Here is a 27,861-nt window from a genome sequence, read left to right as displayed (position 1 = left end):
GTCAATAAATATTAGTTCAATAAATCCACCATTGTAGTCAAGTGTCATGTAAAGATGATAACAAGGTAGTGATTGGAAAGCAGTCCTTGAACAAATGCAGAGATGGTGTTTTTCTTTGAAAATGTTATCAAAACAAGAGCAAATCTAGTCTCCCACTGCCCTGTAGGGCTGAACCAATGAAACCATAAAAAACGTAGAGAACACATGGTAGCCTTACCTAGGCCTGGTCTTGCCTCATTTTTCTTCTGAGAGGTCCAACCCACTATGGAATGTTTATCTCCTCCTGGTTTCTCCTCTAAGCCTCTATTCAAACGCCAGATTTTTAGTGTGTTATCATCAGAGCAGGTAGCAATCTAAGAACCAGGAAGACAATGGTGAAGTGTCAAAGAGTCACAATCAAGTAAAAAAATAGAAGTGCTCATGAATGGTGACTTAACTCTGTGTAACACAATATAGGAAATGATATGATTATCTGGGAGATCATCTATTTTCATTCCTTGGTTTTTTGGTGTGGGTTTTTTTTGTTTTTGTTTTTGTTGCCTTTTTGAAATAGGGTCTCCCTGTAGCACCAGCTAGCCTAGAACTTACTATGTAGACCAGGCTGGCCTCGAACTTACAGATCCACCTACCTCTGCCACTATGCCTGGCTGAATTCCTTGTTTTAAAAGAGTCAATCCAGATTTCCAAAGACAAAACTTTTTTTTAAAATAAAGTTTCTGCTGAGAAACTTTTCATTTTGGTTTCTTAAGAAGCTGGGCAACTCACATCTTTTAACAAACCTTTTATATAGCCCAGAATAATGTAATTAAGATGACCTTTATACAATCAATTAATATATACCATCAACATTCAATTTCCATGATTTTCCTCTGAATTCTGCAATGTTTTATCTTATTGCTAAAGTAAAGGGAACATTTCCAAGATCAGATCTAGCCTGTGATTCTAGCAGGCCATGGGACAGGTACAATGAATACTTCCCTTGAGAAGCTTTTTCAGATAGGTAAAGGAGCAATCTGGGAAAACAAGTTCACAAGGCTGAAAGAGGTTAAAAAAAAAGAGTTAAAAATAACCTTTGCCCCTTTAAACATATCTGAACATTCATGATCTTGGTCCCAAGCCTTTTATGGCAGAGAAAGCCCAGCTTGAAGGGCTAGTGGCAAATGGCCACTGGTACCAGAGCTGTTCTCCAGCATTTGTTTATGTAATCTCTCTATTTCAGTCACTAAACAGGAAAAAAAAGAACACACGTTCTTTTAAATCTTGGCCCCCAAGAGATGGCTACTTTTTCCTTCCCTTACTGGGAGGCCAAAAGAAGACACACATATTTATTTAACTTCTCAACAAGAAACGTTTGGAATCCCACAACTGCTCTATAATGAAAATACAAGAGCACCGGCTGCTCTTGCAGAGGACTTGGGTTCGATTCCCAGCATCCACATGGTGGCTGACAAGCATCCATAACTCCAGTTCCAGGGGAATTCTACACTCTGACATTTTCGGGCATTGCACGACACAGGTGCATTTACATACATGTAGACAATTCACTTCATACACATTAAAAAATTAAATGAGTAATAAAAAAGGCAAGTGTATTTTCTTCTTTCTAGAATGTCTGAAACATTTCAGACTACTTTTACTATTTAGTCACAGATAATCTAACATGTTAAGACTTAACAGTAACTATAAGTGAAAACCCAAAAACAACTGTGACAAATACATAGCACGTTACCTTTACACACCGTATTGATGAAACATAGAAAGTGTAAAGGACTAGCTTTCAACTTAATTCTTCATTTTTTTTGGAGACAGGATCTCCCTATAGCCTCAATTGGCCTAACCTGCTACACAGACCAGAACGGTCTTCATCTCAGAGATCTGCCTGCCTCTGCCTCCCAAGTGTTGAGGTTAAAAACGTGTCACCACGCCTGGCAAATTTTACTGAAGTTATAAGCTGTTGTAAGCTGCAGTGTGGGTGCTAAATACCAAACTGGGACCTCAGTAAAAGCAGCATGCATTTTTTTAGTCATTGAGACATCTCTACAGCTTTTCACTTTAGATTTTGAGATGAATCTTCAGCAAAAAACTTCAGAGAAGGAATGATTTTAGAGAACCAGAAATCCTACATTACTCTTTTGAGTACATAATATGTGTGCTGGATAGCTTTAGTGTCAACTTGACACACCTGGGTTGAGGGAGCCTCAATTGGGGAATTGTCTCTATTGGACTGGCCTGTCGCCATGTCTGAGGGGCATCTTCTGATTGTTGAGTGATGTGGAAGTGCCTGTGTTGCCTAAGAAAGCAAGCTGAGCAGGGGCCGGGGGAGCAACCCAGTAAATAGTGTTTCTCCATGGCCTGTGCTCCAGCTCCTGCCTCCAGGTTCCTGCCCTGAGTTCTTACCTTGGCCTCCCTCAGTGATGAATTGTGACCTGGGAGATTTAAGACAAATAAACCCTTTCCTCCCCAAGTTGGTAGTGGTCAGAGTGTTTTGTCACAGCAATGGAGAAACAAACTAAGACAATACGATTTCTCTGTTGGCAGAGAAGAAAGGGGGAAAAATGTGTAATACATATGTAATGTTGATACATATTCTGGATGGTCTTTACCTCCTTTAAATTTTTATTTATTATTTTTTTTGGAGACAGGGTCTCCCTGTAGCCCCGGCTGGCCTTGAGAACTTGGAGAGGCCTGCCTCTGCCTCCCGTGTGTTGGAATTAAAGGCGTGCACACCCAGCTAAATTTTTAAGCACAACAACATCTTATCATTTTTAAACAAACCCTGGGAAAATGTACAAATCTGGGACGTACTTTTTGAACCAATTAGAGGAGATTTGTCCACAAACCTTTGTGAAGTCTGATGGACACCAGCATACAGATGTGACCTCTTGAGAATGACCCAGGAGCACAGTAGGAGGAAGCCATGGCATGGAAACCTAGCCAAACCAGAAAGAACAAGTCATCAGAGCACCATTAGGGCCCCTGTAGAGGTTATGAACCCCCTAACTATGCCTTAGGGAGCTCCAGGGCTGTTATCAAAGGTAGAGCTGTCAACTTAGTCAAAATAATGATTTTTAAGAACACATTTTTCTTCTCTTTTTAAAAAAGAATTTATTTTTATTTTGTGTGTCTGCCTGCATCTACGCACCTGCCTGAGGAAGTCAAAATGTCAGATTCTCTAGAGTTACACAGGGCTGTGAGCCTCCATGTGAGTGCTGGGAACTGAACCATTATCCTCTATGTTCTTAACCCCCGAATCATCTCTGCAGCCCCAAGAATGGGTTTAAATATCAGGACAGCTCTTATTCCAAACTAAAATGCAGTGCTGGCACTGTCCCCCAGCTGGTAAGCTTTCGGGAAGGATGAGGCTCAATTCCTAGGTAGCATTCTTCAAGTCAGCCCTGCTTTTACATAGCCTGGATATTTTTCAGATCTCATTTAGTCAGCTACTTCCAGGAATACTAAATTAACTGTGAATCCTGAAGGTTCCTGAAACATATGACCAACTCTCCTGGGTAGGACAAGAGGATGGTTTTTCTTCCAGTGCAAGACCCATTGACTTTCACCAGATTGTAGCTGTTGGATAACCTTCAATTTGAAGGGGACATAAGCTAGAATTCATACTTTCATTAAAAATTTTTAGTTAACGATCTTAGTCCGTTAAGTTTTTCTTCACCCAATGCCCAAACAGGTTAAAAGGGAAAGGAAATATTCACGTCCTTGTAAACATCTCCAGTAGGAACACATTCCTTTCCCTGTCATGACCCTGCCCATTCCTTAGTTTCTTTATTATGGTACCTAGCAGAACGTAAATGTATAAAGCATTAAAACGAGTTTCAAGAACAACCAAGCACCTGAACAGAACGTACCTAATTCTGTACATATCTATAGTACTCAAAGATGACCCAGCAATCTATTCCCAGGAGAATTGAAAATATGTTCAAACAAAAATATACACACATGGTGGACAGCAAGCTCTACCTATAAAGTAAAAAACTAGAAACATCTCAAATGATCATCAGGTAAGTGGGTAAAAAAATGTGGTCTGCCAAGAGGTTAGGAAATTTTTAGACAGAAGGAATGAAATAATGTGCAGGATAACATACAAAATGCCACAGAGCGTTATTCATTTAAACGAAATGCCCCTAACAGGCACACAAAATTAGAGGAGGAAGAGAGAATGAAGAGTGACTGCTGAAAGGGAAGCGGTTTCTTCTTGTTGTGATATCCAGGCATTAGACAGCGGCAATGATTGTACAATACAGTGATTATACTAAAACGTACTGAATTGTACGCTAAGCAGTTTTTTAGTCGTGCTGTGATCAAACATAGGGCCTCTCATATGCTACACAAGCATCCCAACACTGGGCCATATTCTCAATCCTAAATTTGAACTTTTTATTTCCTTGTGGATACAAGGTCTTGCTCTGTTGCCCAGGCTAGTCTCTCTCTTGAGATACTCTTGTCTCTACCTCTCAGCTGCTGCGATTACAGGCATGTTATCTCCACATCTGACCCCTGGATTCTACTTTTAACAAAAAAGAGGAAGGGCTCCATGTTGTGGGCTGAAAGGAGAAATTAATCTCTAGTAAGACTTTTGAACTTTAAGGAATGAGGCCTTTGAGAGCTCAATATTATCTCAGGGTATAGTACCTGGTGGCTACTTCCATTAAGACTAATTTCTTCTAATGAAACTCAGATGGCTTTTGAATTCTTCATTTCCATTCCATTAAGTTCTTACTACCAATTTATTATAAAACAAATACCAGTTAAATGATTTCATTTTTCACTTTTTTTGTCTTTTTGAGATAGTCTCCCTGTAGCCCCAGTTGGCCTGGAACTCAAAGCTACCTGCCTCTGCCTGAGTGCTGGGATGCACCACCAAGGCCAGGTCATGATTTCATTTTTTAAAAACCTTACTTCCAAGTAGGAAGGAATCCATTTTCAAGTCCAAGAAATATTATCTAATTATTCTGGTGGTGAAATAACAGAAACTGTCCTCTTGTATATTCTACTTTTTATAACAGTAAGACAAGGAACCCTAAAGTCAAACTATGAGGCATCTCTTGAAGTAAACGGCCCTAACCTTTAGCCCTCACAAAGCACTTTGTGTACTTAAGACATATAAAAAAGGTCAGCACCTTTCTTCAAAAAATCTCTTTACCCTGCCCAATTGGAAACCAAATCTCGTCTTTATTTCTGCCGTGAGATCATTTACATGTCCTATAAGTGTCAGGCTCAGTGCTTTCCCAGTCAGCAGTACAATGGCTGTGCCAAATCAGGTTATTTATAACCACTTCACTACTATTCGGTGGCTGTATCAGAAACAAATGAGGGAAGCACGGCAGAGTGAAGGCAGGACAACCGGTAGGAAATCAAGTCTTGTCTTTAAAAATTTGGGCCTTAGTATCAAAGTTCAAAGACAGAATACCTGCCCTTTGCTGGGGAGGACTGAGGGTTCTACAAAGGCCATTCTTTTTTGCCTTAAGATATAAAGCTCCTTTTACTCTTCTTTTGTGCTATGGGCTTTTCAACACAGAAAAGATGAACACTTAAGATGAATGTGACCTATCAGAGAAACAGCAGGGTTATAAGATACCCCAACAATCTGGATACACTCAGCTTGCATGGAATTGCTTTTAAACTACCCTATCCCCAATCATGGAAAAGAGAAACTGAGCCATATCACTAAGGCAAATTCAATTTTAGGAGCAGCAAGCTGGCCAAGATCTCAAATAACAGGGCTTGCACTATGAGCTATGTGTACACAGCAGGAGAACATCACGTCTGAACCGTGTCATCCAGTTGTGACATGTGACCCAGCCTAGGAAATCAGTGTAACCCGTAGATGTAGTAGCCACAGAAGGGATGTCTGAAAATGGGTTTAAACAACAGCCAAGTGGCTTTAGTGTGTGCCTATAAATGGAAGAGGTCTCCTCTGAACTCTTATTCACAAAAACGAAAATTTAAAAGGCTAGAAAAATGTTAAGAATTGGCAAGAGAGTTATACTTCAGCCTAAATATCTGGTATGGAACTGGCCGTTTTATATGTGATACATCTAAAGTTTCAATTGGTGTTTTCTTTCCTTTTTTGGGGGGGTCTTTTTGAGACAGTTTCCCTGTAGCCCCAGCTGTCCTGGAACTTGTTATGTAGACTAGGCTGGCCTTGAATTCACAGAGATCCGCCTGCCTCTGCCTCCTGAGTGCTAGGATTAAAGGTGTGCACCACCACGCCTGGCCTGATACAGACTTGTGATATGAATAAAACTCTGCAAGTGGGGAGTTAAAGTGGAAAAATATATGTAGGTACGACAGGGAAGGAAAAAGAGAAAACAAAAGAGCACAAGTTTGGAATTTAGTAAGACAGAAGCATTTGTACATGTGAAGTTTAGAACTCAAGAAAGAGTAAAGAACAAAATAGGTAAAAATTATTTTTATAAGCTAGGGTCTCAAGTATATGCTCATAAGCAAATTTTCACTTAAAATCACAACAAATAAAGTGTACGTAGGAAGAGGAAGGCCCAGTATAGAAAGTATCTTGGATAGAACAGTATCTCCACCTTGTGGCCATTTCAGACACTGTTACTGAAAGCACTCAATAAGGACTTAGTTTCGCATTGTTTGCAACTTTAGATAAAGAAATCAAAATCATGCTGGGCATAGTAGTACATGTCTTCAATCCCAGCACTCAGGAGGCAGAGGTAGGTGGATCTCAGTGAGTTCGAGGCCAGCCTATTCTACACAGCAAGTTCCAGGCCTGCTGGGGCTGTAGAGACAGTTTGTTCTTCTCTAGGACTTTTTCTCCAGTAATGTGTAATTTAAGTTTCTTGGCTTATCGTAGTGACTTTTGAATAATGCTATTACTATATTTAAACAAAACTTAATAAAGTGGTTACATTTATTTTAATAGCCTGAGGTTGACTATCACTAGAAGAAAGAGAATAAGATTACAGGTAGTTATTATACCAAAAGTTTTGAGTGGCTGTTTTGTACAAGGCTATAAGGATGGTTTGAAGGTATGATCTCAGGGATGGAAAGACTGAATTTTAAAGGACAGTTTGATGACATGGAATACAACTGTAACAATAACCGTTTTACTACTTTATGCCAGAAGTTTGGCAACTCACCTTCCATATGTAGGCAGCTTCGTCACTTGAGCCACTGATTAAAAACTGGTCATCTGGACTAAGGCTTGATTTTACATAAAAGGTAGAGTTCTGGTGTCCATTGAAGACAGCCACTGACAGAGAAAAGAAAAGAAAAAAACCCGAATTATTTGGCTCTTGCCATTTCCACTAGTCCAGTGATGCAAACACACACGAACAGAAGCAGCACCAAACTGACTACTGAAGCACACTGCCCACCTTCAGTCACCAAATAACATGGAGGTAAATGCTGAAAACGACAAAAATAACATAGCATAACCTAAAAAGAGGCTTTTATTAGACCCAATCTAATGAACTCAACATAACTATTTGGTATGGATTCGACCAAATATCGAGAGAAAAATGTCATAAAAAGGGATCTTAAAGGTAAAATGAAGACTGTACCTGTTCTCATCTTATGGTAAGATGTTTTCCCATTATATAATATATTGGTTTTATTTCTCTAGACTTGAGCTGCTTGTGGGTATATACCACTAGACCATAGTACTTTGAACAGAGTAAATCTTCAAATGTTTGTTTCATGAAGAGATAAAGATAAGTGTAAAAAATTATCTGAATACTGGGTATGAGAAGTGGGAATTTAAAAACATCCAGCACCTTTAATAGGTTAAATGGCAGAGGTACTTAAGAAGGGCAAAATGCATGTTCATGGACTACAGAGATGGCTCAGTGGTTAAGAGCACTGACTGCCCTTGCAGAAGACCTGGGTTCGAATCCCAGCACCCACATGGCAGCTAACAACCATCCATAACTCCAGTTCCAGGGAATCTGACGCCCTCTTCTGACCTCCTTGAGCACTGCATGACATAGGTGCACTTACATACACACAGGCAATGCACTCATACACATTAAATTTAAGAGGGGGTGTGGGGAGGAAATCACACTTGAACTTTTAACAGAGGGAAGAAGTATTAGTAAGAACTTCACAGCATCCTCTTCAAAAGAAAAAAAAGCTTTCACAACTTCCTAAAGTAGAGAAATCCCTTTTTCAAAGAATAAACTAGCCAGGCGTGGTGGCACACACCTTTGATCCCAGCATTTGGGAGGCAGAGGCAGGCGGATCTCTGTGAGTTCAAGGCCAGCCTAGTCTACAGACCGAGTTCCAGGACAGCTGGGGCTGTAAGGGGAACCTGTCTCAAAAAGACCAGTAAAGAAAAACCAAACCAAACCAAACCAAAACCAAAAAAACCTACCAGGGCTGGAGAGATGGCTCAACAGATATGAGCACTTACTGCTCTTCCAGAGGACCCAGGTTCAGTTCCCATCACCCACATTGTGGCTAACAACCATCCTTAACTCCAGTTCTACGGGATCCTATACCCTCTCTGGCCTCAGTGGGTAATAAGCATACATGTGATTCACTTACACACATACAAGCAAAACATTCATACACAAAAAAGAAAAATAAAACCTTAAAAACCCCCACCTATCAAATATTCTTCACATCTAAGATATTTACTACCAAAGTGAAGCAAACATGAATCAACTTAGATACGTACATTCTAAATGTGCTATTCCAGATACATCCTTACAAAATTAAGAGGCTCCTTCACCCAGTGTGATTCCCAAACTACAATCATTCATCTTCTGCTCTAAACTATGAATAGAAAATTACAAGAATTTCCCACTAGCCCCATTTCTGCTGTCCCCTGCTGGTCTAAAATAAATGGGTATGAAGCATACCAAAAATGTTTCAAATCCAGCAAAAGTCCCTCTAAAACCCTATGTTGGCTTTAAATCGCTCAGTTTTGGTTTTTGTTGTTTTGAGGGGGGAACAGGGTCTCATTCTATAGCCTAAGATGGCCTTGAATTCATGATCCTCGTGCCTCAGCCTCCTAAATGCTGGGATTATAGGCATGTGGTACTACTATGTGTGGATTCAATTTAGTTTTTCTCTGATGAACTGGGTATGGGATATGAACACTGCTTAGTATAATACAATACTATGAATAAAACAAATGAATCGAGCATGAAGGCCAAGTCCTTGAAAAGGCAAGCAATTAGCGGATGTTTTTACACACGCTTAACATGCTATTTCTAAGAAACCAATCTATTCACGAGATTATTTTAGGAAGACAGAAAAATGCTTAATGGCAGCATAGCAAACTAAACTCAAGTGCTATACTATAGGAAAAAGTACATGAGAGTTCAAGGCACCTGATAACATAATCAGGATTTGATTCTCTTGTGTATTTGTGGCCTGTGTGCAGCCGGGGGCCAGCATCTCCCTCAGTCCCCACCCCACCTTTCCCTTTGCATCAGGTTGTCACTAACCTGAAGTTCAGCAATTTGGCAACACTTGCTGGCCAGCAAGCCCCTGGATCTTCCTGTCTCTGCCTCCCTAGCACTGGGATTACAGGTATGTGCTGCTGTGCCCAGCTTTTAAAGTGGGTGCTAGGGATCCAAACTAGGTCCTCATGCTTGTGTGGCCAGCACTCAGCAACTGAGCCATCTCTCCAGACCATAAAATAGTTTTGATTTTATTTGTGGCACTGAACCAAGGACCTTGTCCATGCTAGGAAAGCACTCTAATATCGACTTAGAACACCAGCTGACTTTATTTAAAGAAAGATTTTGAAAAGCAATGACAACTCTGCTACTGTTGCAGACGGCACAGTCCTAAGAGTGCTTGGGGAGATCACTGGAAAGGTCTCTAGGACCACAACTAAAAAGACAAGCTCTGTACTATTTTGAGATTTCTTGTTCATCAGCACATCTGCGAACTAGGTAGTTCTGGGGCTGGAATGCAGAATTCAGAATGACTCTGACCAAAGCAGACTTAGGAAGAACCATGCTACTAATGTACACACAGTTTGATTGAGTAACTGATAACCTTAAAAACAATGTTACTCCCACAAACCCTCTGAAAAGTTGACTCTAGAAACCCAATTTTTGTTTTAGTTTTGCATTTTGAGACAGTCTCGCAAGGTGGCACTGGTTGGCCTGGAACTCAGAGATCCATCTGCCTCTGCCTCCCAAGTGCTGGGAATAAAGGTATGTACCACATCCAGCCTTCAGATGTTTATTTATTAGTTTTAAGTATTAGGTTTCACTCAGGGGAAAAGTACCCTAGGAGTTAAGTGGTCTCTGTCCAACACTATAAAGGCTAAAGCTGTTTGGGGAAGCCTAAAAGACTTAACTCTCTAATTTTAAGAGCCTGGAAAAGGACAGAACGTGAGCAGAACAGCTGTCTTCACTCCGTAATGTATTAACAGACAATCAAAATAACCCTGAATGTAGGCCAAAGAGCATGGCTTCAGGAGACTCACGGTTCACCATATAAAGCAGGATTCTGTTTACTTGTGAAATGATCAAAAAAAAACGTAACACCCATGAAAACCTCACCAGAACTAATTACAGACACCAAAGTCCTCATGGATTACTAGGTTTTCTTTAGGGAAAATGTAAATAAGCAACCACCACTAAATTATTAACAAAAAAGTCATTATCAGTTTACTGACAAGACAATCTGAAAGCCCAGTAGCTTACCTGGAGAAATCTTTAAGCCAGTCATATTGAACATATAGATGTTGTCATCTGTGCAATTAGCAAATAAAGTAGAGCCAGTAGAATCCAAAACCAGACTTGAGTACCCTGGGGACAGAAAACCCGTTAGCATCTCTTGATGATGGTGAGTAGACCCAAGGTTCAAGTGTGGGGATAAAAATGGTTTGTACCCTAGGAAGATAATTCTAAAATATGCACAAATCAAAAACCATATCAAAGTTTTACCTTTTGAAATAAAAAAGGACACAACCATATACTAGGGTTTCTCAAGTTATAGTGCTGAATACCAGCATTAAAAGGCTTTTAAATGAAATTCATATCATCGCCCCCTCTTCCCCACAATCCTACAGACAAAGCAAAGGCTCACCTAGTTTTCGAGTGCTGCTACCTGGGTACAGAAAAGACTTGGATGCTATGGGTTCTTGTCGATAAGTGCTGTAATTCTTGCGCAAATCCCAGACTTTTATTATTCTAAAAAACCAAGACAAGAAATATATAAACCTTTTCCTATCCTATTTTACTTATTTTAAGTGTGAAATGACTCAATCTGTCTCCTCTGGCAATTTCCCAGCTACACTAGAACATCTCACTGGAAATAAGTTTAACTATTTCATACTATTGTTTCCAGTGCCAAACCTACAACTCAAACAAAATGGAAACGTCATTTGGCCCGGTGACAGCTCACTGGCATTTACTCCAAAGAAATGGAAAAGGGAGGATGAAAGTGCGATGCTGACAGTCACTGTTCTACTGTTCGTCAGAAACAGGTGGAACACATTTTCAGTTATTTACAAATACGATATTAACTTATAGAAAGTCCTCACTCCTGCATGAGGTCTTGATTCATAGAAGGATTTTAATGTCCACAGGAAAACAAAAATGCTAGTTAGTTAGTAAGCCATTTTTTAGATTAAAATGTTGAGGGAAGTGATGCACCTTGAGATGTGACAGGAAAGAAGCGCACTTTAACAAGTCCCTGCACACGAAGAACCTATTTTCAGTCATGCTTATCTTGCCTTCTAGAAGCACGAGCCAATGAACACATACCAGACACTTACTTGGGGTCAAAATTCAGACCAATCACAGCTAACAAATATGGGGAAGCACCTAGGCTGGAACTACTCTGCCTTAAGGCTAGGAAGCTGCTTATCCTGCAACAGCTGACACTGCTCCCATGTGCTAGAGACGATGTGCCAAGCACGACACATGTATCATCTCAGCTTGAGCAGGAGTTCTGTTTATTTTCCAAGGTTGCCAGTAATTCCTTTCAGCTACAGGAGTCACTATGTTGAAGAGCATGCATGTTCAATTTAATAGGACTAGGATCTATCATAGTTCACAAAAGACAATGGATCAAAAGAAGCAGAAGAAATAAAGTCACTTACCCATCCACAGCTCCTGCTGAGACTAATGCATTCTCATCTTGAAAGAGGACCACAGTAACACTCTGCTGGGAATCCTAATACCACAACAAAGAAAAACACTTCGTCGCTCCTCATCACAATCTTCACCATCAAAAGAACAAAGTGCTTAAAAATGGCTTTCCTGCCGGGAGTGGTGGCACACACCTTTAATACCAGCACTTGGGAGGCAGAGGCAGGCAGATCTCTTTGAGTTCCAGGCCAGCTGTAGCTACAGGGAGACCTTGTCTCAAAAAGACAAAAAAAAAAAAAAAAAAAAAAAAAAAAAAAAAAAAAAAAAGGCTTTCCTGGGGCTGGAGAGATGGCTCAGCTGTTAAAAACATGGTTAAGAGCACTGGGTTATGGGCACAGGCTGCTCTTCCAGAGGGCCTGAGTTTGACTCCCAGCACCCACATGATGGCAAATGACCATCTGTAACTCCAGTTCCAGGGGATCTGATGCTTTCTTCTGCTCTCCACAGGCTCTGTACAACATGGGTGCACCTACATATATGCAGGCAAACACTCATATACAGAAAATAAACAGGGGGCTGGAGAGAGAGTTCATCGGTTAAGAGCACTGGCTGCTCTCCCAGAGGACCCAGGCTCAGTTCCCAGCACCAACATGGTAGCTAACAACCATCTGTAACTCTAGTTCCAAGCAATTCAACAGTCTCTTCTGACATCTGTGGGCACTGCATGCGGGTAGACTTTCATACATGAAGGCAATACATACATACACATAAAAGAAAATAAAAAAATTAAGCTATTTTTTAAAGATGGCTTTCCTTGGGGCTGGAGGAATGGCTCAGCGGTTAAGAGCACTGACTGCTCTTGCAGAGGACCTGGGTTCAATTCCCAGCACCCACATGGTGGCTAATAACTGCCAGTAACTCTGGTTCCAGAGGAATCTGATGCCCTCTTCTGACCTCCGAAGGCACTGCACGACATGGGTGCATGTCTTAGTTTGTTTCTTCACTGCTGTGACAAAACACTCTGACCAGTACCAACTTGGGGAGGAAAGGGTTTATTTGTCTTACATCTCCCAGGTCGCACGCAGTTCATCAGGGAGCCCAGGGTAGGAACTCAGGGCAGGAACTTGGAGGCAGGAGCTGGAGCACAGGCCATGGAGGAATGCTGCTTACAGGCTTGCTCCCTTGGCTCCTGCTCAGCCTGCTTTCTTATGCAACACAGGCCCACCTGCCCAGGGGTGGCACCACCCACAGTGGGCTGGGCCCTCCCACATCACTCATCAAGAAGATGCCCCTCAGACATGGCCACAGGCCAGTCCAATAGAGGAAATTCCCCAACTGAGGCTCCCTCAACCCAGGTGTGTCAAGTTGACACTAAAGTATCTAGCACAGTGCACTTACGCACATGCAAGCAATATACTCATTCACATAAAATTATTTTTTAAAGAAAAACTTTCTTGGGCCACCAAGATGGCTATGGGTAAAGGCACCTGCTTGCCATGCCTGACGATGACCTGAGTTCAATCCTCAGGACTGTCATGGTAGATGGTAGAAGGAAAGAACCTACTCCTGCAAGTTGCTCTCTGATCTCTACACGCACTGTGCATGCAAGTACAACAGGCATGCATATGGAGGTTAGAGGACAACTTGAGGGAGTCAATTCTCTTCTACCATGTGGGTTCCAGAGACTGACTGCAGGTTGTCAGGCATGGCAGCAGGCACCTTTATCTACTGAGCCACCTTACTGGTCCCTAACTTTCTTTCCAGTAATAAATAAATGAAGGGAATGACCTAAACATCATTAAGCCGTAGCACATATGCTAACATTAACTTGGTCAGCAAGGTGGTTCACTGGGCAAATGCATCTGAGTGCAATCTTGGTAACCTGAATTTGACTGCCAAAAGCTCATGGCGGAAGGAGAGAACTGTCCTCTGATCTCTAGGCAGGCACACATACGCAAATAAGAAAAACTAACCAACAAAAAAACAAAGGAATAAACTGGCCACTGAAAGATTTTTCTCAAGACACTAAAAGCAGTCTGAGTCTACTTCCAATTCTCCCTACTGAGATGGACACCTGGAGGAAACTGATTAACCTTCTTGTGGCTGCTTCATCTGTCAACCATTGATACATATCCAAGTTACACACACAGGAAAAAGAAAGCTCAATGGAGCTTCATCTAGTAGTTACTGCCTCACACATTCTCTCAAAAACCGAATAAACGGGGCAGCTGGAAGGATGGCTCAGCTCTTATAGAGGACCAGAGTTTGATTCTAGTCACCCATGTGGCGGCTACCAACCGCAGGCAGTGTATGATACGGGTGCACTAACATACATGCAGGTAATAAACTCATACACATAAAATTATAAAAATAATCTGAGTACATTGTAATGTCTTCTGGTCGCCACAGACTACTGTGTGTCCATTCAGGCCTGTGTCATATTCATAGAATGCATCCTTCAGTCATAATAGCTTAGCAATTACACTTCCCGCTAATACTTACTTGGACCTTACATACCAAGAATATTAGAAAGACACATCAGTGAGATCAATGGCAATTCCATTTTCTAGAAAAAATATCTGCTAGGGCAGGGTTTGAGCTTTTGGACCTATAGAGTGGTACTTTGTTTTTACCTGCTTCCCTTTTTTTGAGACTGGGTTTCCCTATAGCCCCAGCTAGCCTGGAACTCTATGTAGATCAGGCTGAGGTCTCTCAGAGGTCCACCTGCCTCTGCTTTTATAGTCCTGGGATTAAAGGCCTGCACCACCACACCTGGCCTATCTGCTTCTTAATAAAATAAAAAATATATTGTTCTATGAATGTGGTCCGCCTGCCTCACGTGTGGGTGATAAACTCAAGCAGTGTCAGGCATGAGATGGTCATTATCTGATGGTGTGCCTGAGCTGTCAACAACAAAAAGGCCAGGCCTTTGTGTGTGCTGTATGCCTCATAGGCTGAACATCAGCTGACACACGCTTGTCACTGCCCTTGAGGCAGGAAGCCCTTACGACCACCAGCACGGTGACTTCCACTACTGCCAGCTACTCAACTATCACAAAGCTACACCTAGAGAACAGGGAACAGTCAGGTACCCCAGAGCAAATAGCACAGGGCTGCTAGCATCATCAAAAAGTTAGGGAAAGAGATCAGACCTACCCACGCATACAGGGAGCAAGAGTGCCAGAGACTAAAAAGGGACATTCACACTGTTTCTGGAGTACTTGACAGAAACAGTAACATAATGCAAGGCACTAGTCTCCTTGCTATTTCTGAAGGTCATCTTTCTACAAGATGAAAGGGTGTAATTCTTCTTTCCTATTGAAATTGGTGTTTTAAAATGGTAACAGTATTTCTTTTCCCATGGTTCTTGAAGTTCTGAACCTGCTGCACTCTCAAAGACTGGGAAGACTTTAGTTAACATGTACACTTTAAGTAGTTAGGAAGAACCCACTCTTTTTTTTCTTCAAAGCACTGGTTTAGGGGGCTGGAGAGATGGGCTCAGAAGAGCACTGGCTACTCTTGCAGAGGACCCAGGTTTGATTCCCAGCACCCACCTGACAGCTAACAACTGTCCATAACTCCAGTTCCAGGGGAATACGATGCCCTATTCTGATCTCTGCAGGCATTGCACAACATGGATGCACTTACATACATGCAGGCATAATACACTCATACACATAACAAAAAATATTTTTTTAAAAAAGCACCGTTAAAGGATGTATGTGAAAAATTAGTGTAAGGGAAACTATTGTGCCCCCCTTTCCCCCCAATACCAATGTGTCTCTTTAATTGTCTTTTGAATATGTTTCTATCACCCAATTTGATTTTTTCCTTTTCTTAAGCTCTGAGGACTTTCAGTGCATACCAACAGCTGTTTTACTTAGCAGTTGGCCTGCTTGTGATTCTGCTTAACAGAGCTCCTTTGTGTAAACATTTCCACACTCTAAAAATGCACATTATAGATACAGAAGGGCAATCAACCAAACCCTGACAAGCACCCCCAAAAATTAATACTAAGATTGTGGTAGATTTTGGTTTGATGTTTACTGTAAACTGATCAAAACACTTGGAAGAGGGCTGCACTGTGGTGATGCAGACCTTTAATCCCAGCCCTTGGGAAGTAGTGGCAGGTGGGATCTCTGAGTTCCAGGCAGCTGGGGCTACCGGGAGAACCTGTTAAAAAAAACCAAACACTTTGAAGAATGATTGAAAATGTCTGCATCTTTATCTGTATTATCTCATATAATAAAACTTACTTTTTTGGGGTGGGGGGTATCTTTTTGAGACAGGGTCTCCCTGTAGCCCCAGTGGCCTGACACTCACTATGTAGGCCAAGCTGGCCTTGAACTCACAGAGATCCGCCTGCCTCTGCCTCCTCAGTGCTGGGATTTAAAGACATATGCCACTAAGCCCAGCAATAAAGCTTATTTTCATTAACAAAAATATTCTGCTACATGTTTCAAAAAATCTGCCAAAAAATTCTCATCCTTTCTATAAGATATCATGAAGACAAGGACTTCCTCCCATAGATTAACTTAACAAATTACCTTCTGACATTACCTGGTATCAAATGAAATGAAGATACCATCCACCTTTAGACCCAACAACCTCACTAAGGGGGAATTCTATCCTGTTGTTAAGATCTAACAATGTCAGGAATGGTGGTGCACTTGAGAGGCTGAAGATTGTGTTAGGACAGTCTAAGCTATACAAGGGAAACCTTGTCCTAAAACAGTAGGAGTAACAAACTGTTCACACATGCACATCTTTAAAACCTTACCACAGAAGGAGCAAGCCCTTTTGAATTCGGTTTCTTCTTGGGCTTTGAAGGGGTTTGCTTGTCTGCGGTATTGTGAGCTCCACTGATTTGATTCACTTGTCTATAAAACCCATCTGAAAGACATTCCAAGAGAGGGATTTTAGTGTTTTGTCATTTCAAGCTAAACATAAAATTTGTACATAAGACCTCAAAATTATGAATTTTTTATTAGTGAAATAAAAATTCACTCGGAGTGGGGGATGCACGCCTTTAATCTCAGAATTCATGAGGCAAAGACAGATGGATCTCCGTGAGTTCAAGGCCAGCCTGGTTTACATAGTGAGTTCTAGACCAGCTAGGGCTACAAGGTGACCCTGTCTCAAAAAGACCGAAAAAAAAAAAAAAAGAAATCTATAGAGGCTCTAGGTGTAGTACATGCCTTTAACTCCAGCCCTTGGGCGGTTGAGGCAGGTTTGAGATCAGCCTGGTTGACAAAGTTTGAGGCCAGCTAGGGCTACATAATTAAGACCCTACCTCAAAAAAGAAAAAAACCCCTTGAAGAGGGGCCATTGAAATGGTTCAGCAAGTAAAGGTGCTTGCTGCCAAGTCTGAAGATCCAAGTTCAATCCCAGGGACTCACATGGGAGTAGTAAGCAACTGATTCCCTAAGTTGTCCTCTAGTTTTCACAAGTTATGATGTGGCACATGCAGGCACAAAATAAATTTTAAGAAAGTAATAATAATAATATAAAAAACCTGGTCAGGTGTGATGTCGCACACCTTAGTTCCAGCACTTGGGCAGCAGAGGCAGGCGGATTGCTCTGAGTCTGAGGCCAGCCACAGCTACATAGTTGAGACCCTGTCTTAAAAAAAAAACAAAAACAACAACAAAAACTTAGGGGGCTGGAGAGATGGCTCAGCGGTTAAGAATACTGGTTGTTCTTGCAGAGGACCCAGGTTTGAATCCCAGCACCCAGATGGCAGCTAACAACCGTCTGTAACTCCAGTCCCAGGGGATCCGACAGGCTCTTCAGACCTCCACGGGCACTGCATGACAAGGGTGCACTTACCGACATGCAGGCTATACATATATACACACTTAAAAAAAAAAAAAAAAGACAAAAGACTGCCACAGAGCCAGCTTATCTCCCAAGGTGAGGTTATAAAATATATTTAAGAAAAACACATAGTTTCTAACGGCTTGGCTTTATTCATAATGGCCAAATACAGAAACAACTAGGATTTTCTCCAGCTGGTGAGTGGACACACTGTGGTGTATCTAGACAACAGAGTATTATTTGATGCTGAAAAGAAATGAGCTTGAGAAAGCCACCAAGATTTGGAAAAAAGTTAAATGCACAGTATTAAGTACAAAAGCCCATCTGAGAAGGCAACATACTATATGACTAGTTATTATGACATTCTGGAAAACCATGGAGACAGCTTAATGAGGAGACAGGTATGAACACCAGAGCAGAGGTGTTGAGGGCAGTGGAACTGTTGTGTATATTATAATGCAGACACAAGTCACAGATTTGTCTATCTTCACAGAATGTTTAACATGAAGAATGAACCGAATGCAAACTAAGTCGGGGCAACCATGTGTAGTTGTAAAACTGCACCAGTTGGATGTACGATCCTGATGGGGGTTGGGGAGGAGCTGTATAGGAGCTGAGGGTATATGGAAATTTACCTTAACGGTGCTGTGAAGTTAAAACTGCAATAACATAACATTTTAAAATCAATGTATATAACGGTAAACAGGTTAATGATTATCATAGGGGCATGTGTGCCATGGTGTAAGTATAGAGGTCAATAGACAACCTGGAGACTGAACTCAGTCTGGTGGCCAACCACCTTTACCTGCTGAGTCATCTTGCCAACCCCATGAAAAAGTTATCTAGCATATTCATGCATTAGTGATTTTAATTCTACCAATGATTTACATCAATGGCACTATAATTCAAAGGTCAACATTAGATAAATACATTAAGTGTTTTGCAATAATCACTATTCAGACAAGACTTAAGCAATGAGTGGAAATGAAGGGTTATGACACAAGTGCCCCCTGGTGATAATCAGGCATAACCACTAGTGCTGCTCTCATTCTGTTTTGGTAACTAGTTTTTTACCTTTTTTGTTGCACCTGGTGTCCCAGACCATAATGTTGCCATCTCTCCCACCTGTACAGAACACAGCTATAGGAAAAAATCAAGATGTTAGCGAAATAATCCAATGACACATGGGTTTCAATTTAAATTCCCCAGAGCATTCTCTGCTAGGTACTGAATTTGGCACTAGAGATTATAATACAAAAAACGATAAGCAAGCAATAAAGTGTATGGTATGCTGAGTGTCCCTATAGATGCTGATGTTCCACACAGTCTCCATCTTCTCTGTCCATCTATTAGTAGGTGTGGTGAATCATTTTAATGTCAACTTGTCACAGATTCCCTGAGCAGGGAGTCTCACCTATTTGACATAATTGATGTGAGAAGACCTACCCCCAATGTGGGCCACACTCTGATAGAATTAATACTTGCCTTTTGCTCACCTGGCCTTCCCTCTCTGTCAAATCAATCTACCCTGTTGCTGCCACCGCCGATTCCTTTGCTGGCATCAGAACCAACACTCCCAGGCATCCATAGCTGACTAAGGACCAGCAATCTCCAGGAAACTTCTAGGTTTCTGGTGCCAGAATGAGCAGCTACTGGGGCTGCCTAGCTCTTAAGTGTGAGACAGCCACTGTGGAATGACTCTGACGGACAGGGCACCAGTCTCAAGGATCAAGCAACTACTGGGTTCTCACCCTCTCAAGTATAATTGCTCTTATTTCAACATAAGCTGGTTTAATAAACTTCATATATGTTCCTCTAGAGAACCCTAATACATTAGGTTTTATTCTTCCTGTGTTATAGATGAGAAACAAGGCAGAGAGAATTTTTTTTTTTTTTTTTTTGGTCTTTCTGAGACAGCCGGCCTGGAACTCACTATGTAGACCAGGCAGGCCTTGAACTCAGAGATCCGCCTGCCTCTGCCTCCCAAGTGCTGGGACTACAGGCATGTGCCACCAAGTCTGGCTTGAGAGAAGTAATTTTTAAAGGTATTTTTGGCGGTACGTATCTAGAGCCTATACTCTAAACCTGCAGGCTACACTGTCTGAGTGTGAGTATATATGCTTCTGGGGATGGAAAGAGGGCATAGGGATTGAAGAGAAGACAAGAGAAATTCCATCTATTTGTATTGCTTTATTCTTTAAAGTTAAATAAAAGAGAGGACTGAGAATACTGTGCAGCACAAACAGAACTGAGCCAAGGGTGGTGGTACATGCCTTTAATCTCAGCAGAGGCAGGTGGACCTCTATGAGATGGAGGCCAGTCTGGTCTATAAAGCGAGTCCAAGACAGCTGGGGCTATAGGGAGACCCTGTCTCAAAAAAAATTAAACACACTAAGAAAACAAAACCAAACCAAAAAAACCCCAAAACCTGGACTAGATAAAACCATCTAGGAAAAGACGTAGAATCATAGGAAAAGAAGGCAAAATACCCTATCTTGGGCTAGACCAACACATAAAGCTAGTGAAGTGTAGGGCACAAAGCAACTATGAAGGACCATACAGTGAACAAGAGAACTGGAATGGAATGGTTCGCAAGTTCTAAGGAAGAATCTGTATAAAACTTTATAAATGGTCAAGCAGAAGAAAAGGCCTGAAAACTTTCATGGCTCTGACACTGAGTGACCGTAGGAAAACTAATTTCAGGAAGAGAGCTAGATGTAGAAAACAGATTGTATCAAGTTGAAATGAAGAATGTAGCAACCTTTTTCCCCCATTAAGAAATTCAAGAGGAGAAAGGACATAGAAAGGACAGCTAAGACAACAAAGGTGAAACACTTCAGGTCAAGGCCACAGACATGCCTTAGTCTCTTCCATGGACAAACAGCCAACAGAGGGAGAGCCTGAAGACACAGGAGCCATGTGGATAAAACTGAAGGCATCAAGTCTTCAGGAGGATCAAGAATGTTTCTCAACCTTAGCTGTACACTGGAATTCCTTGATGAGCTTAAAACAAAGACAGCAGATACCTGGCTCACCTCTCAGAGATTCTCAGTTAATTGGTATGTTTAAAAAAAAAAACCTCATCAGGTGACCAATGTGCATTCAGGGCTGGGAACCACTGGCTTAGGATGAACAACTGGCTTTAAACTGAAGAATAAGAGAGAAGGTTCAAATATACTTAAGTCTGTAGAAGTAGAAATAAACTTATAGTTAATTTTAATTATCCACTAGAAGTTCTAATACCTTCCTTGGGGCCACACAAAGCACTTATCTGTATATGTAATTGCTTGGTTTTGTTTTGTTTTTTTAAGAAAGCAGATATTTAAGGGAGGAAATTAGGATCATTTGTATCCTACCCATACTAGGTTGAATGAATTGGACCAGTAAACTATACCATGCTATCTATGAAACTAAAACACACAACACACATGAAAAAAACCAATAAGCATTTATATGGTCACCAGGTGAAAAAAAAAACCGTATCTTACCACATTGTTATTCTTGCAATTATTTTCCTGAGCTAAACAGCATTTCATACTACTGTAACTAAGAAATGAAGACCAATGGACAGAAAAATGTCTGCTCAAGATTTCAGGAGAGCTAAATCAAGTGTAGAGACTCATTTGGCTGTAAGCCTTCTATGCAGGCTTGAGGGGAAGGGAGGCAGACTAAACGTAAGCTGTTTCACTGACGATGGCTCCTTTCAACCAGGTTAGCGTATGCATTACTAGGAGCCATGATAAAAGCCACTTGCCCAAGTCAAACTCAGTGCCTTTTCTATTAGATGACATTGGCACAGATTTATCCACATGTAGAGCTTTAAAAATTAAGCAAAGGGGACTGAAAGATATAGTGCTTCTCTTTCTCATTATTGTTTAAATTTTTATGACCACAAATTCTTTGTTAAAAAATATTTTTCTCTTTTTCTTTGGTCTTTTTGAAACAGGGTCTCCCTGTAGCCCCAGCTGTCCTGGAACTCACTGTGTAGACCAGGCTGGCCTCCACGTGCCTCTGCCTCCTGAGTGCTGGGATTAAAGGCGCGCGCCACCAAAAAAAAAAAAAAATTATTTTTATGTGTATGTGTGTATTGCCTGCATGCATGTGAGTGCACCCATGTTGTACAATGCCTTGGAGGTCAGAAGGCTTCAGATTCCCCTGGAACCGAAGTTAAGGACAGTTCATAGCCACCATGTGGGTGCTGGGAATCAAACCTGAGTCCTCTGCAAGAGCAGTCGGTGCTCTTAACTGCTGAGCCACCTCTCCAGCCCTGAGTTCTATTTTTTTTGACAGCAACTACAGCATATTAAAATAACTTTTGACCTGGATGTGGTGATATATGCCTGTAATCCCAACACTTGGGAGGCCAACAGAGGAGGACCATAAATCGGTGGGCAGCATGGGCTATACAGTGAGTTCCAGTCTGATATCTTATTACAAAATAATGCAAAATAATTTTGTTGACAGTCAAAACCAATTCAACAGTTCAGTTTAATATTCCCAAGTACTTGTGTAAATAGGAAAATGTTTTTAGGAAACAGGCAAAAACTTTCTAAAAATAGCGTTTTTAATATTTGCCAATTAATGCTGAGAAATGAACCCAGGTCCTCTGCAAGATCAAGTGGCATCTGATCCATCTCTCCAGTCCCAAAATAGAGTATTTTATAATGATAAAATCATAACATTTATCTTTATAATGCTAAAACACTACACATTTCCCCAGCTGCACCACTGTTTTGTGTCTTATTTCTTCTCAAATTTCATTCTCCACAGAACAGTAAACTAATATTAGGAAAATCAACTGTAAATACTGGTCGATCCATTTTTAGGTCACGAACTCTGCCCAGTTTTTCAAGATTTTTCACCCCAGTCTCATGTGCCGTATCATAATGGTAAGTACCCAGCACAACGTTTTGATTTCAATGAACAAAAGTTAAACCAAGGCCGTTTGTAAATCGTTACCAATCTACAAGGTTGGTTATAGAAACAAAAAAGTTGCTTGAACACTTAACTTTCAGGGACAAGCTGGAGATAATAATGCAAGAATGGGGAAGGCACAGGGGATATGGTTTAGTAGGTGAAGTGCTTGTTGCACAAGTGTGAGGACACCCTAAGTTCAATCCCTAAAACTCACATTATGAGTTTTAAAAATTCATTATGATTTTCAGTTATTAAAATCTCAGTCATCTATGTAGCTAAAGTAACAACACTGACAGAAGGATGGGCAGAGATAACTACAATGCTCTATTTTCCCGACCATTAAGGAGATAGAAGGATAAACACAAACCTACCTTTCTGAAACTTAGAAAAAGCTACAGATTTGAGGCTGCACTGATGACCTTTGCATGTTCCCATCAGCTCACCAGCTTTTACATCCCAAAATCTGGCTGTTTGATCACCTGCTGCTGTAACCTTCCAAAAATAATACAATAAAATTTAACAAAGCAAATCTTTACCAGCATCTACTCAGACCTAGTAAAATCAAAGTTACTTACAAGTTTAAGTTCACCAGGGACCCAGGCCAGGTCAAAGACTGCATTCCAGTGAGCCATCCATTCTAAACAAAGAAAATGCAAATGTAACTATCTAGACTGGGTTCTATGGTAGCCACATCAGCAGCAGTTTAAATGCTTTGAAAGCTACAGTTTTAAGATTGTACTCAGTACTCTACCATCCATGGACCAAACAGCATTAAATCACAGACATCACATATTTCCCTTGCTATCACATATGAGATCAGCATCTAGTATCAAATTCCTTTCCATGAGGGCTGGGGAGATGGCCCAGATGTTAAGAGTGCTAGCTGCCCTTACAGGGGACTGGGGTTCAGTTTCCCAGCACCTACACAGTAATTAACAACTGTCTTTAACTCCAGTTCCAGGGAATCTGATCCTCTCTTCTGGCCCGTGGGTACTACACACATGCAGGAAAAACACCCATATACATAAAAAATAAATAAATAAATAAGTGAGCTCCAAGTTCATTGAGACCTTGTCTCAAAAAGTAACGTGGAGAGTGATAAAGGAAGACACATTTCGACTTCTGGCCTCCATAGGCATGTGGATACATACCCGTACCATCACACACGCACGCACACACACACACACACACACACAAATCCTTTTCCCTATTAGAAGTATTCTCTAAAATGGAATCTTTCTGAAACATTCTCCAGGTCAAAAATCTTTAGAAAGTTCTAAGAATGTGCTAACTGTAGTCTGACATTCAAGGTCTTGCATGCTTTGGCCTCTATCTCTGTGAGGCGGCTTATCTGACAGTTCTCCATATATCTTATTGGAACCAAACTGGATCACAGTCTATTCATCCTGTGTTTGCTGCATCTAGGCCTTTGCTAATGCTCTTCCCTCTTTGCCAGAACTGCTCTCTCATTTCCAATGGTCTAAAACACCATTGTTCAACCAAATGTTCCATCTTTCATAAAAATTTTCCTGGTCTCCTGTTATCCTTGAACATCATTTATAGTCTTTGTTCTTCTTAGTTCTCTCATCCCCCACTTACTGGATCCAAATTATCAGCTTAAGGCCAGGTGAAACTCACTTTGCACACGGGAAATACATGATTAATATTTAAAGCATTATTTCCAACTATACAAAACATAAAAGGTTTAATCAAAAGAACTATTTTTAATCCTAAAATGTCTTTTTCTTAGCTTTTAGTGAAGGTTTTGCCACAGTTAGCAGCTACTGTCTTGTCAGATAGCCAGCCCATCATTTACTTTTAGTTTGCTCCCTAAATAAACAATAAGGAGTGAATATAAGCAGGAAGGTATTAAAATAGTAATTTATCCAAGGCTCTATGATCAAAAATGTTAAAAATTATGAACTTACCCTTGAAGCACGTCTTTTTGGTAGTCTGTGATTCTGTGTTGTATAATCTGACGAAACCCTCTTCATTGGCAACCGCTAATATATGCTCCATACTGGGAGCTAAATGAAGAATAGACAAAGAGCATCACAAAAGTTTCAAATGACTATAAAAGTATTAAATGACTCAAAGCCATCAAAATTATCTCCAGATATTCTTAAGAGATGGGCTGTATCAAAGGTGGTACTGACCAACGACAAATCAAGGTGAACGATACAGACCACACCCAGTCTGAGTCTGTTTTAAACTTCATTTTCACAACCTTTTCTCTTTCCTCTAAAACCACTAAGAGTGAAGACAATACTTCTAGGTAAGTGGCAAAATCCTCTTCACGGTGCTGAAACTTTGTACCCCTTTCCATGTATCGGTTCCTCTACCCCTGAAAGTACTACCTATGCTTTAGAGAAAATAGACAGTTGTGGTAATTATGCAGAGATTATAAAAGTCTATTTCACGGCTGGCGAGATGGCTTAGTGGGTAAAGCCACTTGCTGCCAATCCTGACAGACTGAGTTCTGATCTTTAGAACTCACTTCAGGTAGAAGGAGAGAACTGACTCCACAAAGCTGTCCTCTGAACTCCACATGCACATTGTGACACATGCATGTGCACACGCAAACAAATGTAAAAAAAGAAACTCTCATAATTAACTAAGTCTTTCATAAATCAGAGGAGAACAATTAGAAAAATTCTAACATCTACCTAAGTCACTTTCCTTTCCAGGGAAAAACACCCAGTATATATTCCCCTTAAGTAGGAAATAAATTTCTGCCCAAGCTTAAAGTAGACGGTTCTCTTACCAGAAGAGAAGGTGCATCCGAAAGGAGGAACGGGGACTCCTGTTTCTCCATAGGATGTGTGCTCATCATTACAGCTGCACTGATAACCACTCAGAAGGGACTGAAGAGGGTAATTTGAAGACCATCCTAAAACCAGACAGTTTCTTTTAAAATTAACATGGAACATTAATAATGTTTTGGCATTTTTCACAAGCATAGAGATAAATATGTGAGGTGTTTTTGATATTTGTTTTTTTTTTAAGAAGAAGCATTTCATTACAGCTTTAACATACTCAATAACAATTTCCAGAGCAAAGATACATCTCTTTCAAAAGTGGTTATAAAATTTTTAGGTATTTCCAGGCATGGTGACGCACGCCTTTGGTCCCAGCATTTCGGAGGCAGAGGCAGGCGGATCTGTGAGTTCAACGCCAGCCTGGTCTACACAGTGAGTTCCAGGACAGCTGGGGTTACAAGGAGACCCTGTCTCAAAAAGACCAAACAAAAAAATTTTTAGGTTCACAGTTAAATTAATAGTTATACAATATTGAACTCAGTATAAACCCTGTAAGACATAAAACTGAATAAGTTTTTAACCTTTAAGAGTACGGCAACATCTAAGTGTAATTAGTTATTTGGTTTTTTGAAACAGTCTTACTAAGTCATCTTGCCTGTCCTGGAACTTACTAGGTAAGAAAGGCCTAAATTTTGCAGCTGGTCCTCCTGCTTCTGCCCAAATGATGAGATGAAAAGTGTGAGACACAGGTACATATTTGTCCATGAAAAGCTTCACTTATTTCACAGAATGTGGTAGCTCACACTCTTAATCCCAGCACTCAGGGAAACAGAGGCAGGTGGATCTCTATGAGCTCCAGGCCAGACAGAGCTCATAGACCCTATCTCAAAAAACAAACAAACAAACAAACAAAAAAGCTTCACATATTTAATACAGCCCCACTCACTCTCTATGGCTTTCCTGCATACTATTTCTGGTATTTTAATAGAAGTTCTAAGGAAGAAATCAACCTGCCTCTTCTACCAAAGAAACCACCACTAAAGCATTACTACCTGAACTATTTCTTTCTAGGTACTAGAGAGATGGTTCAGTGATTAGCACTTACTCATCTTCCAAAGGACCCCCAGGCTCAGTTCCCAGCACACACATCAGGCTGCTCACAACTGCCTGTAATTCCAGTTCCTGGGGATCTGACGCCCTTTTCTGGTTTCCAAAGTCACCTGCACACACATTGCACATATACTCAGATACACACAGAAATAAATAAATCTTTTTAAGAATCCTGGTATTTCTTTGATGAAAAATTCATTTTGGAGTCTCTAACAAGAAACTCTAAAGTAACCAGCAATCATATGTAACCAGTGTTCAAAAGGTTAATGTGCCAGTCTGTTATAGCTGGTACATTCACTAATAATTTTACTTCATTTTTCCTTATAGCACTGAAATTCTAGGATTCTAAAATAGGAACCTGTCATAATATCTTAAAGTATATGAGAGAGATTTAAAGTAAAGTGGGGGCCTGGTGTAGTAGCATACACCTTTAATCCCAGCACTTTGGAGCAGAGGCTCTGCGAGGCCAGCCAGGACTGCATAATGAAATTGTATCAAAAAAGCCTACATAAATAAATAAAAATTATTTATTTAATTCTATGTGTATGAGTGTTTTGCCTGTATGTATGTAAGTGCACCCATGTTGTGCAATGGCTGTAGAGGCCAGAAGACAGCACTGGATCCCTGGAGCTGGAATTACAGGTGATTGTGGGCTGCCCAGCCTAGGTGCTGGGAACTGAACTCAGATCTTCCACAAGAACAGCAGGCACTATTAACTACTGAACCATCTCTCCAGCAGCCCCTCAACAAATTAAGTGTTCAAAATTCCTCAGCTACTGAAGTTACTAGTATTTGCATATACTGTTACAATAAATTATCCCAATAATTTATAATTAATCACAATGATCATCTTAACACGATATACCTGGATGACAACAGTTGTAAATATTTATTGTATGTGTGTGTTTGCTTGCATGTATGGATATGCACCACATGAATGCATCATGTTCACAGAGGCCAGAAGAGGGTGTAAGATCCTCTGGAACTGGAGTTGCAGATGCTTGTGAACTGCTATGCAGGTGCTTGCAACTAAACTTGGGTCCTCTGCAAGAGCAGTAAGTGCTCTTAACTGTTGAGCCATCTTTCTATCTCATTACAACAGTTTTATATGAAGTTAATAATTGACCATTAAGTCAGTTAAGCAGAACCTAAATCCATCCTTTTTCTGTACAATGTTAGCTACCAAAGTGGACTCCACAACTAAGAAAAAAAAAAAA

At 40.8% G+C, this 27,861-nt stretch overlaps 1 protein-coding gene across 3 annotated transcripts in view; it reads right to left on the bottom strand.

The window, feature by feature from the left end:
• Dtl (denticleless E3 ubiquitin protein ligase homolog) overlaps positions 1–27,861 on the bottom strand; it is a 47,316-nt gene that overhangs the window by 14,281 nt on the left and 5,174 nt on the right. For 2 of the 3 annotated variants that reach the window (XM_029559458.1, XM_008824823.3), the window contains exons 2-13: positions 25,540–25,665; positions 24,704–24,802; positions 23,351–23,412; positions 23,147–23,267; positions 18,933–18,998; positions 16,822–16,934; positions 12,053–12,126; positions 11,035–11,138; positions 10,650–10,754; positions 7,122–7,234; positions 2,841–2,930; positions 218–353 (exon numbers count right to left, since the gene is read on the bottom strand). In XM_029559458.1, coding sequence (XP_029415318.1) covers positions 218–353; positions 2,841–2,930; positions 7,122–7,234; positions 10,650–10,754; positions 11,035–11,138; positions 12,053–12,126; positions 16,822–16,934; positions 18,933–18,998; positions 23,147–23,267; positions 23,351–23,412; positions 24,704–24,794 — 1,075 coding nt within the window. In that variant the 5' untranslated portion in view covers positions 24,795–24,802; positions 25,540–25,665. Of the gene's footprint in view, positions 1–217; positions 354–2,840; positions 2,931–7,121; positions 7,235–10,649; positions 10,755–11,034; positions 11,139–12,052; positions 12,127–16,821; positions 16,937–18,932; positions 18,999–23,146; positions 23,268–23,350; positions 23,413–24,703; positions 24,803–25,539; positions 25,666–27,861 lie in introns of those variants that run through there. The other variant, XM_029559459.1, reaches the window with a different exon arrangement.

This window comes from Nannospalax galili, unplaced genomic scaffold (genome assembly GCF_000622305.1).
Source record: "Nannospalax galili isolate Female #2095 unplaced genomic scaffold, S.galili_v1.0 scaffold648, whole genome shotgun sequence".
Classification (NCBI taxonomy): Eukaryota; Metazoa; Chordata; class Mammalia; order Rodentia; family Spalacidae; genus Nannospalax; species Nannospalax galili.
This window is presented reverse-complemented; position numbering and strand designations above follow the sequence as displayed.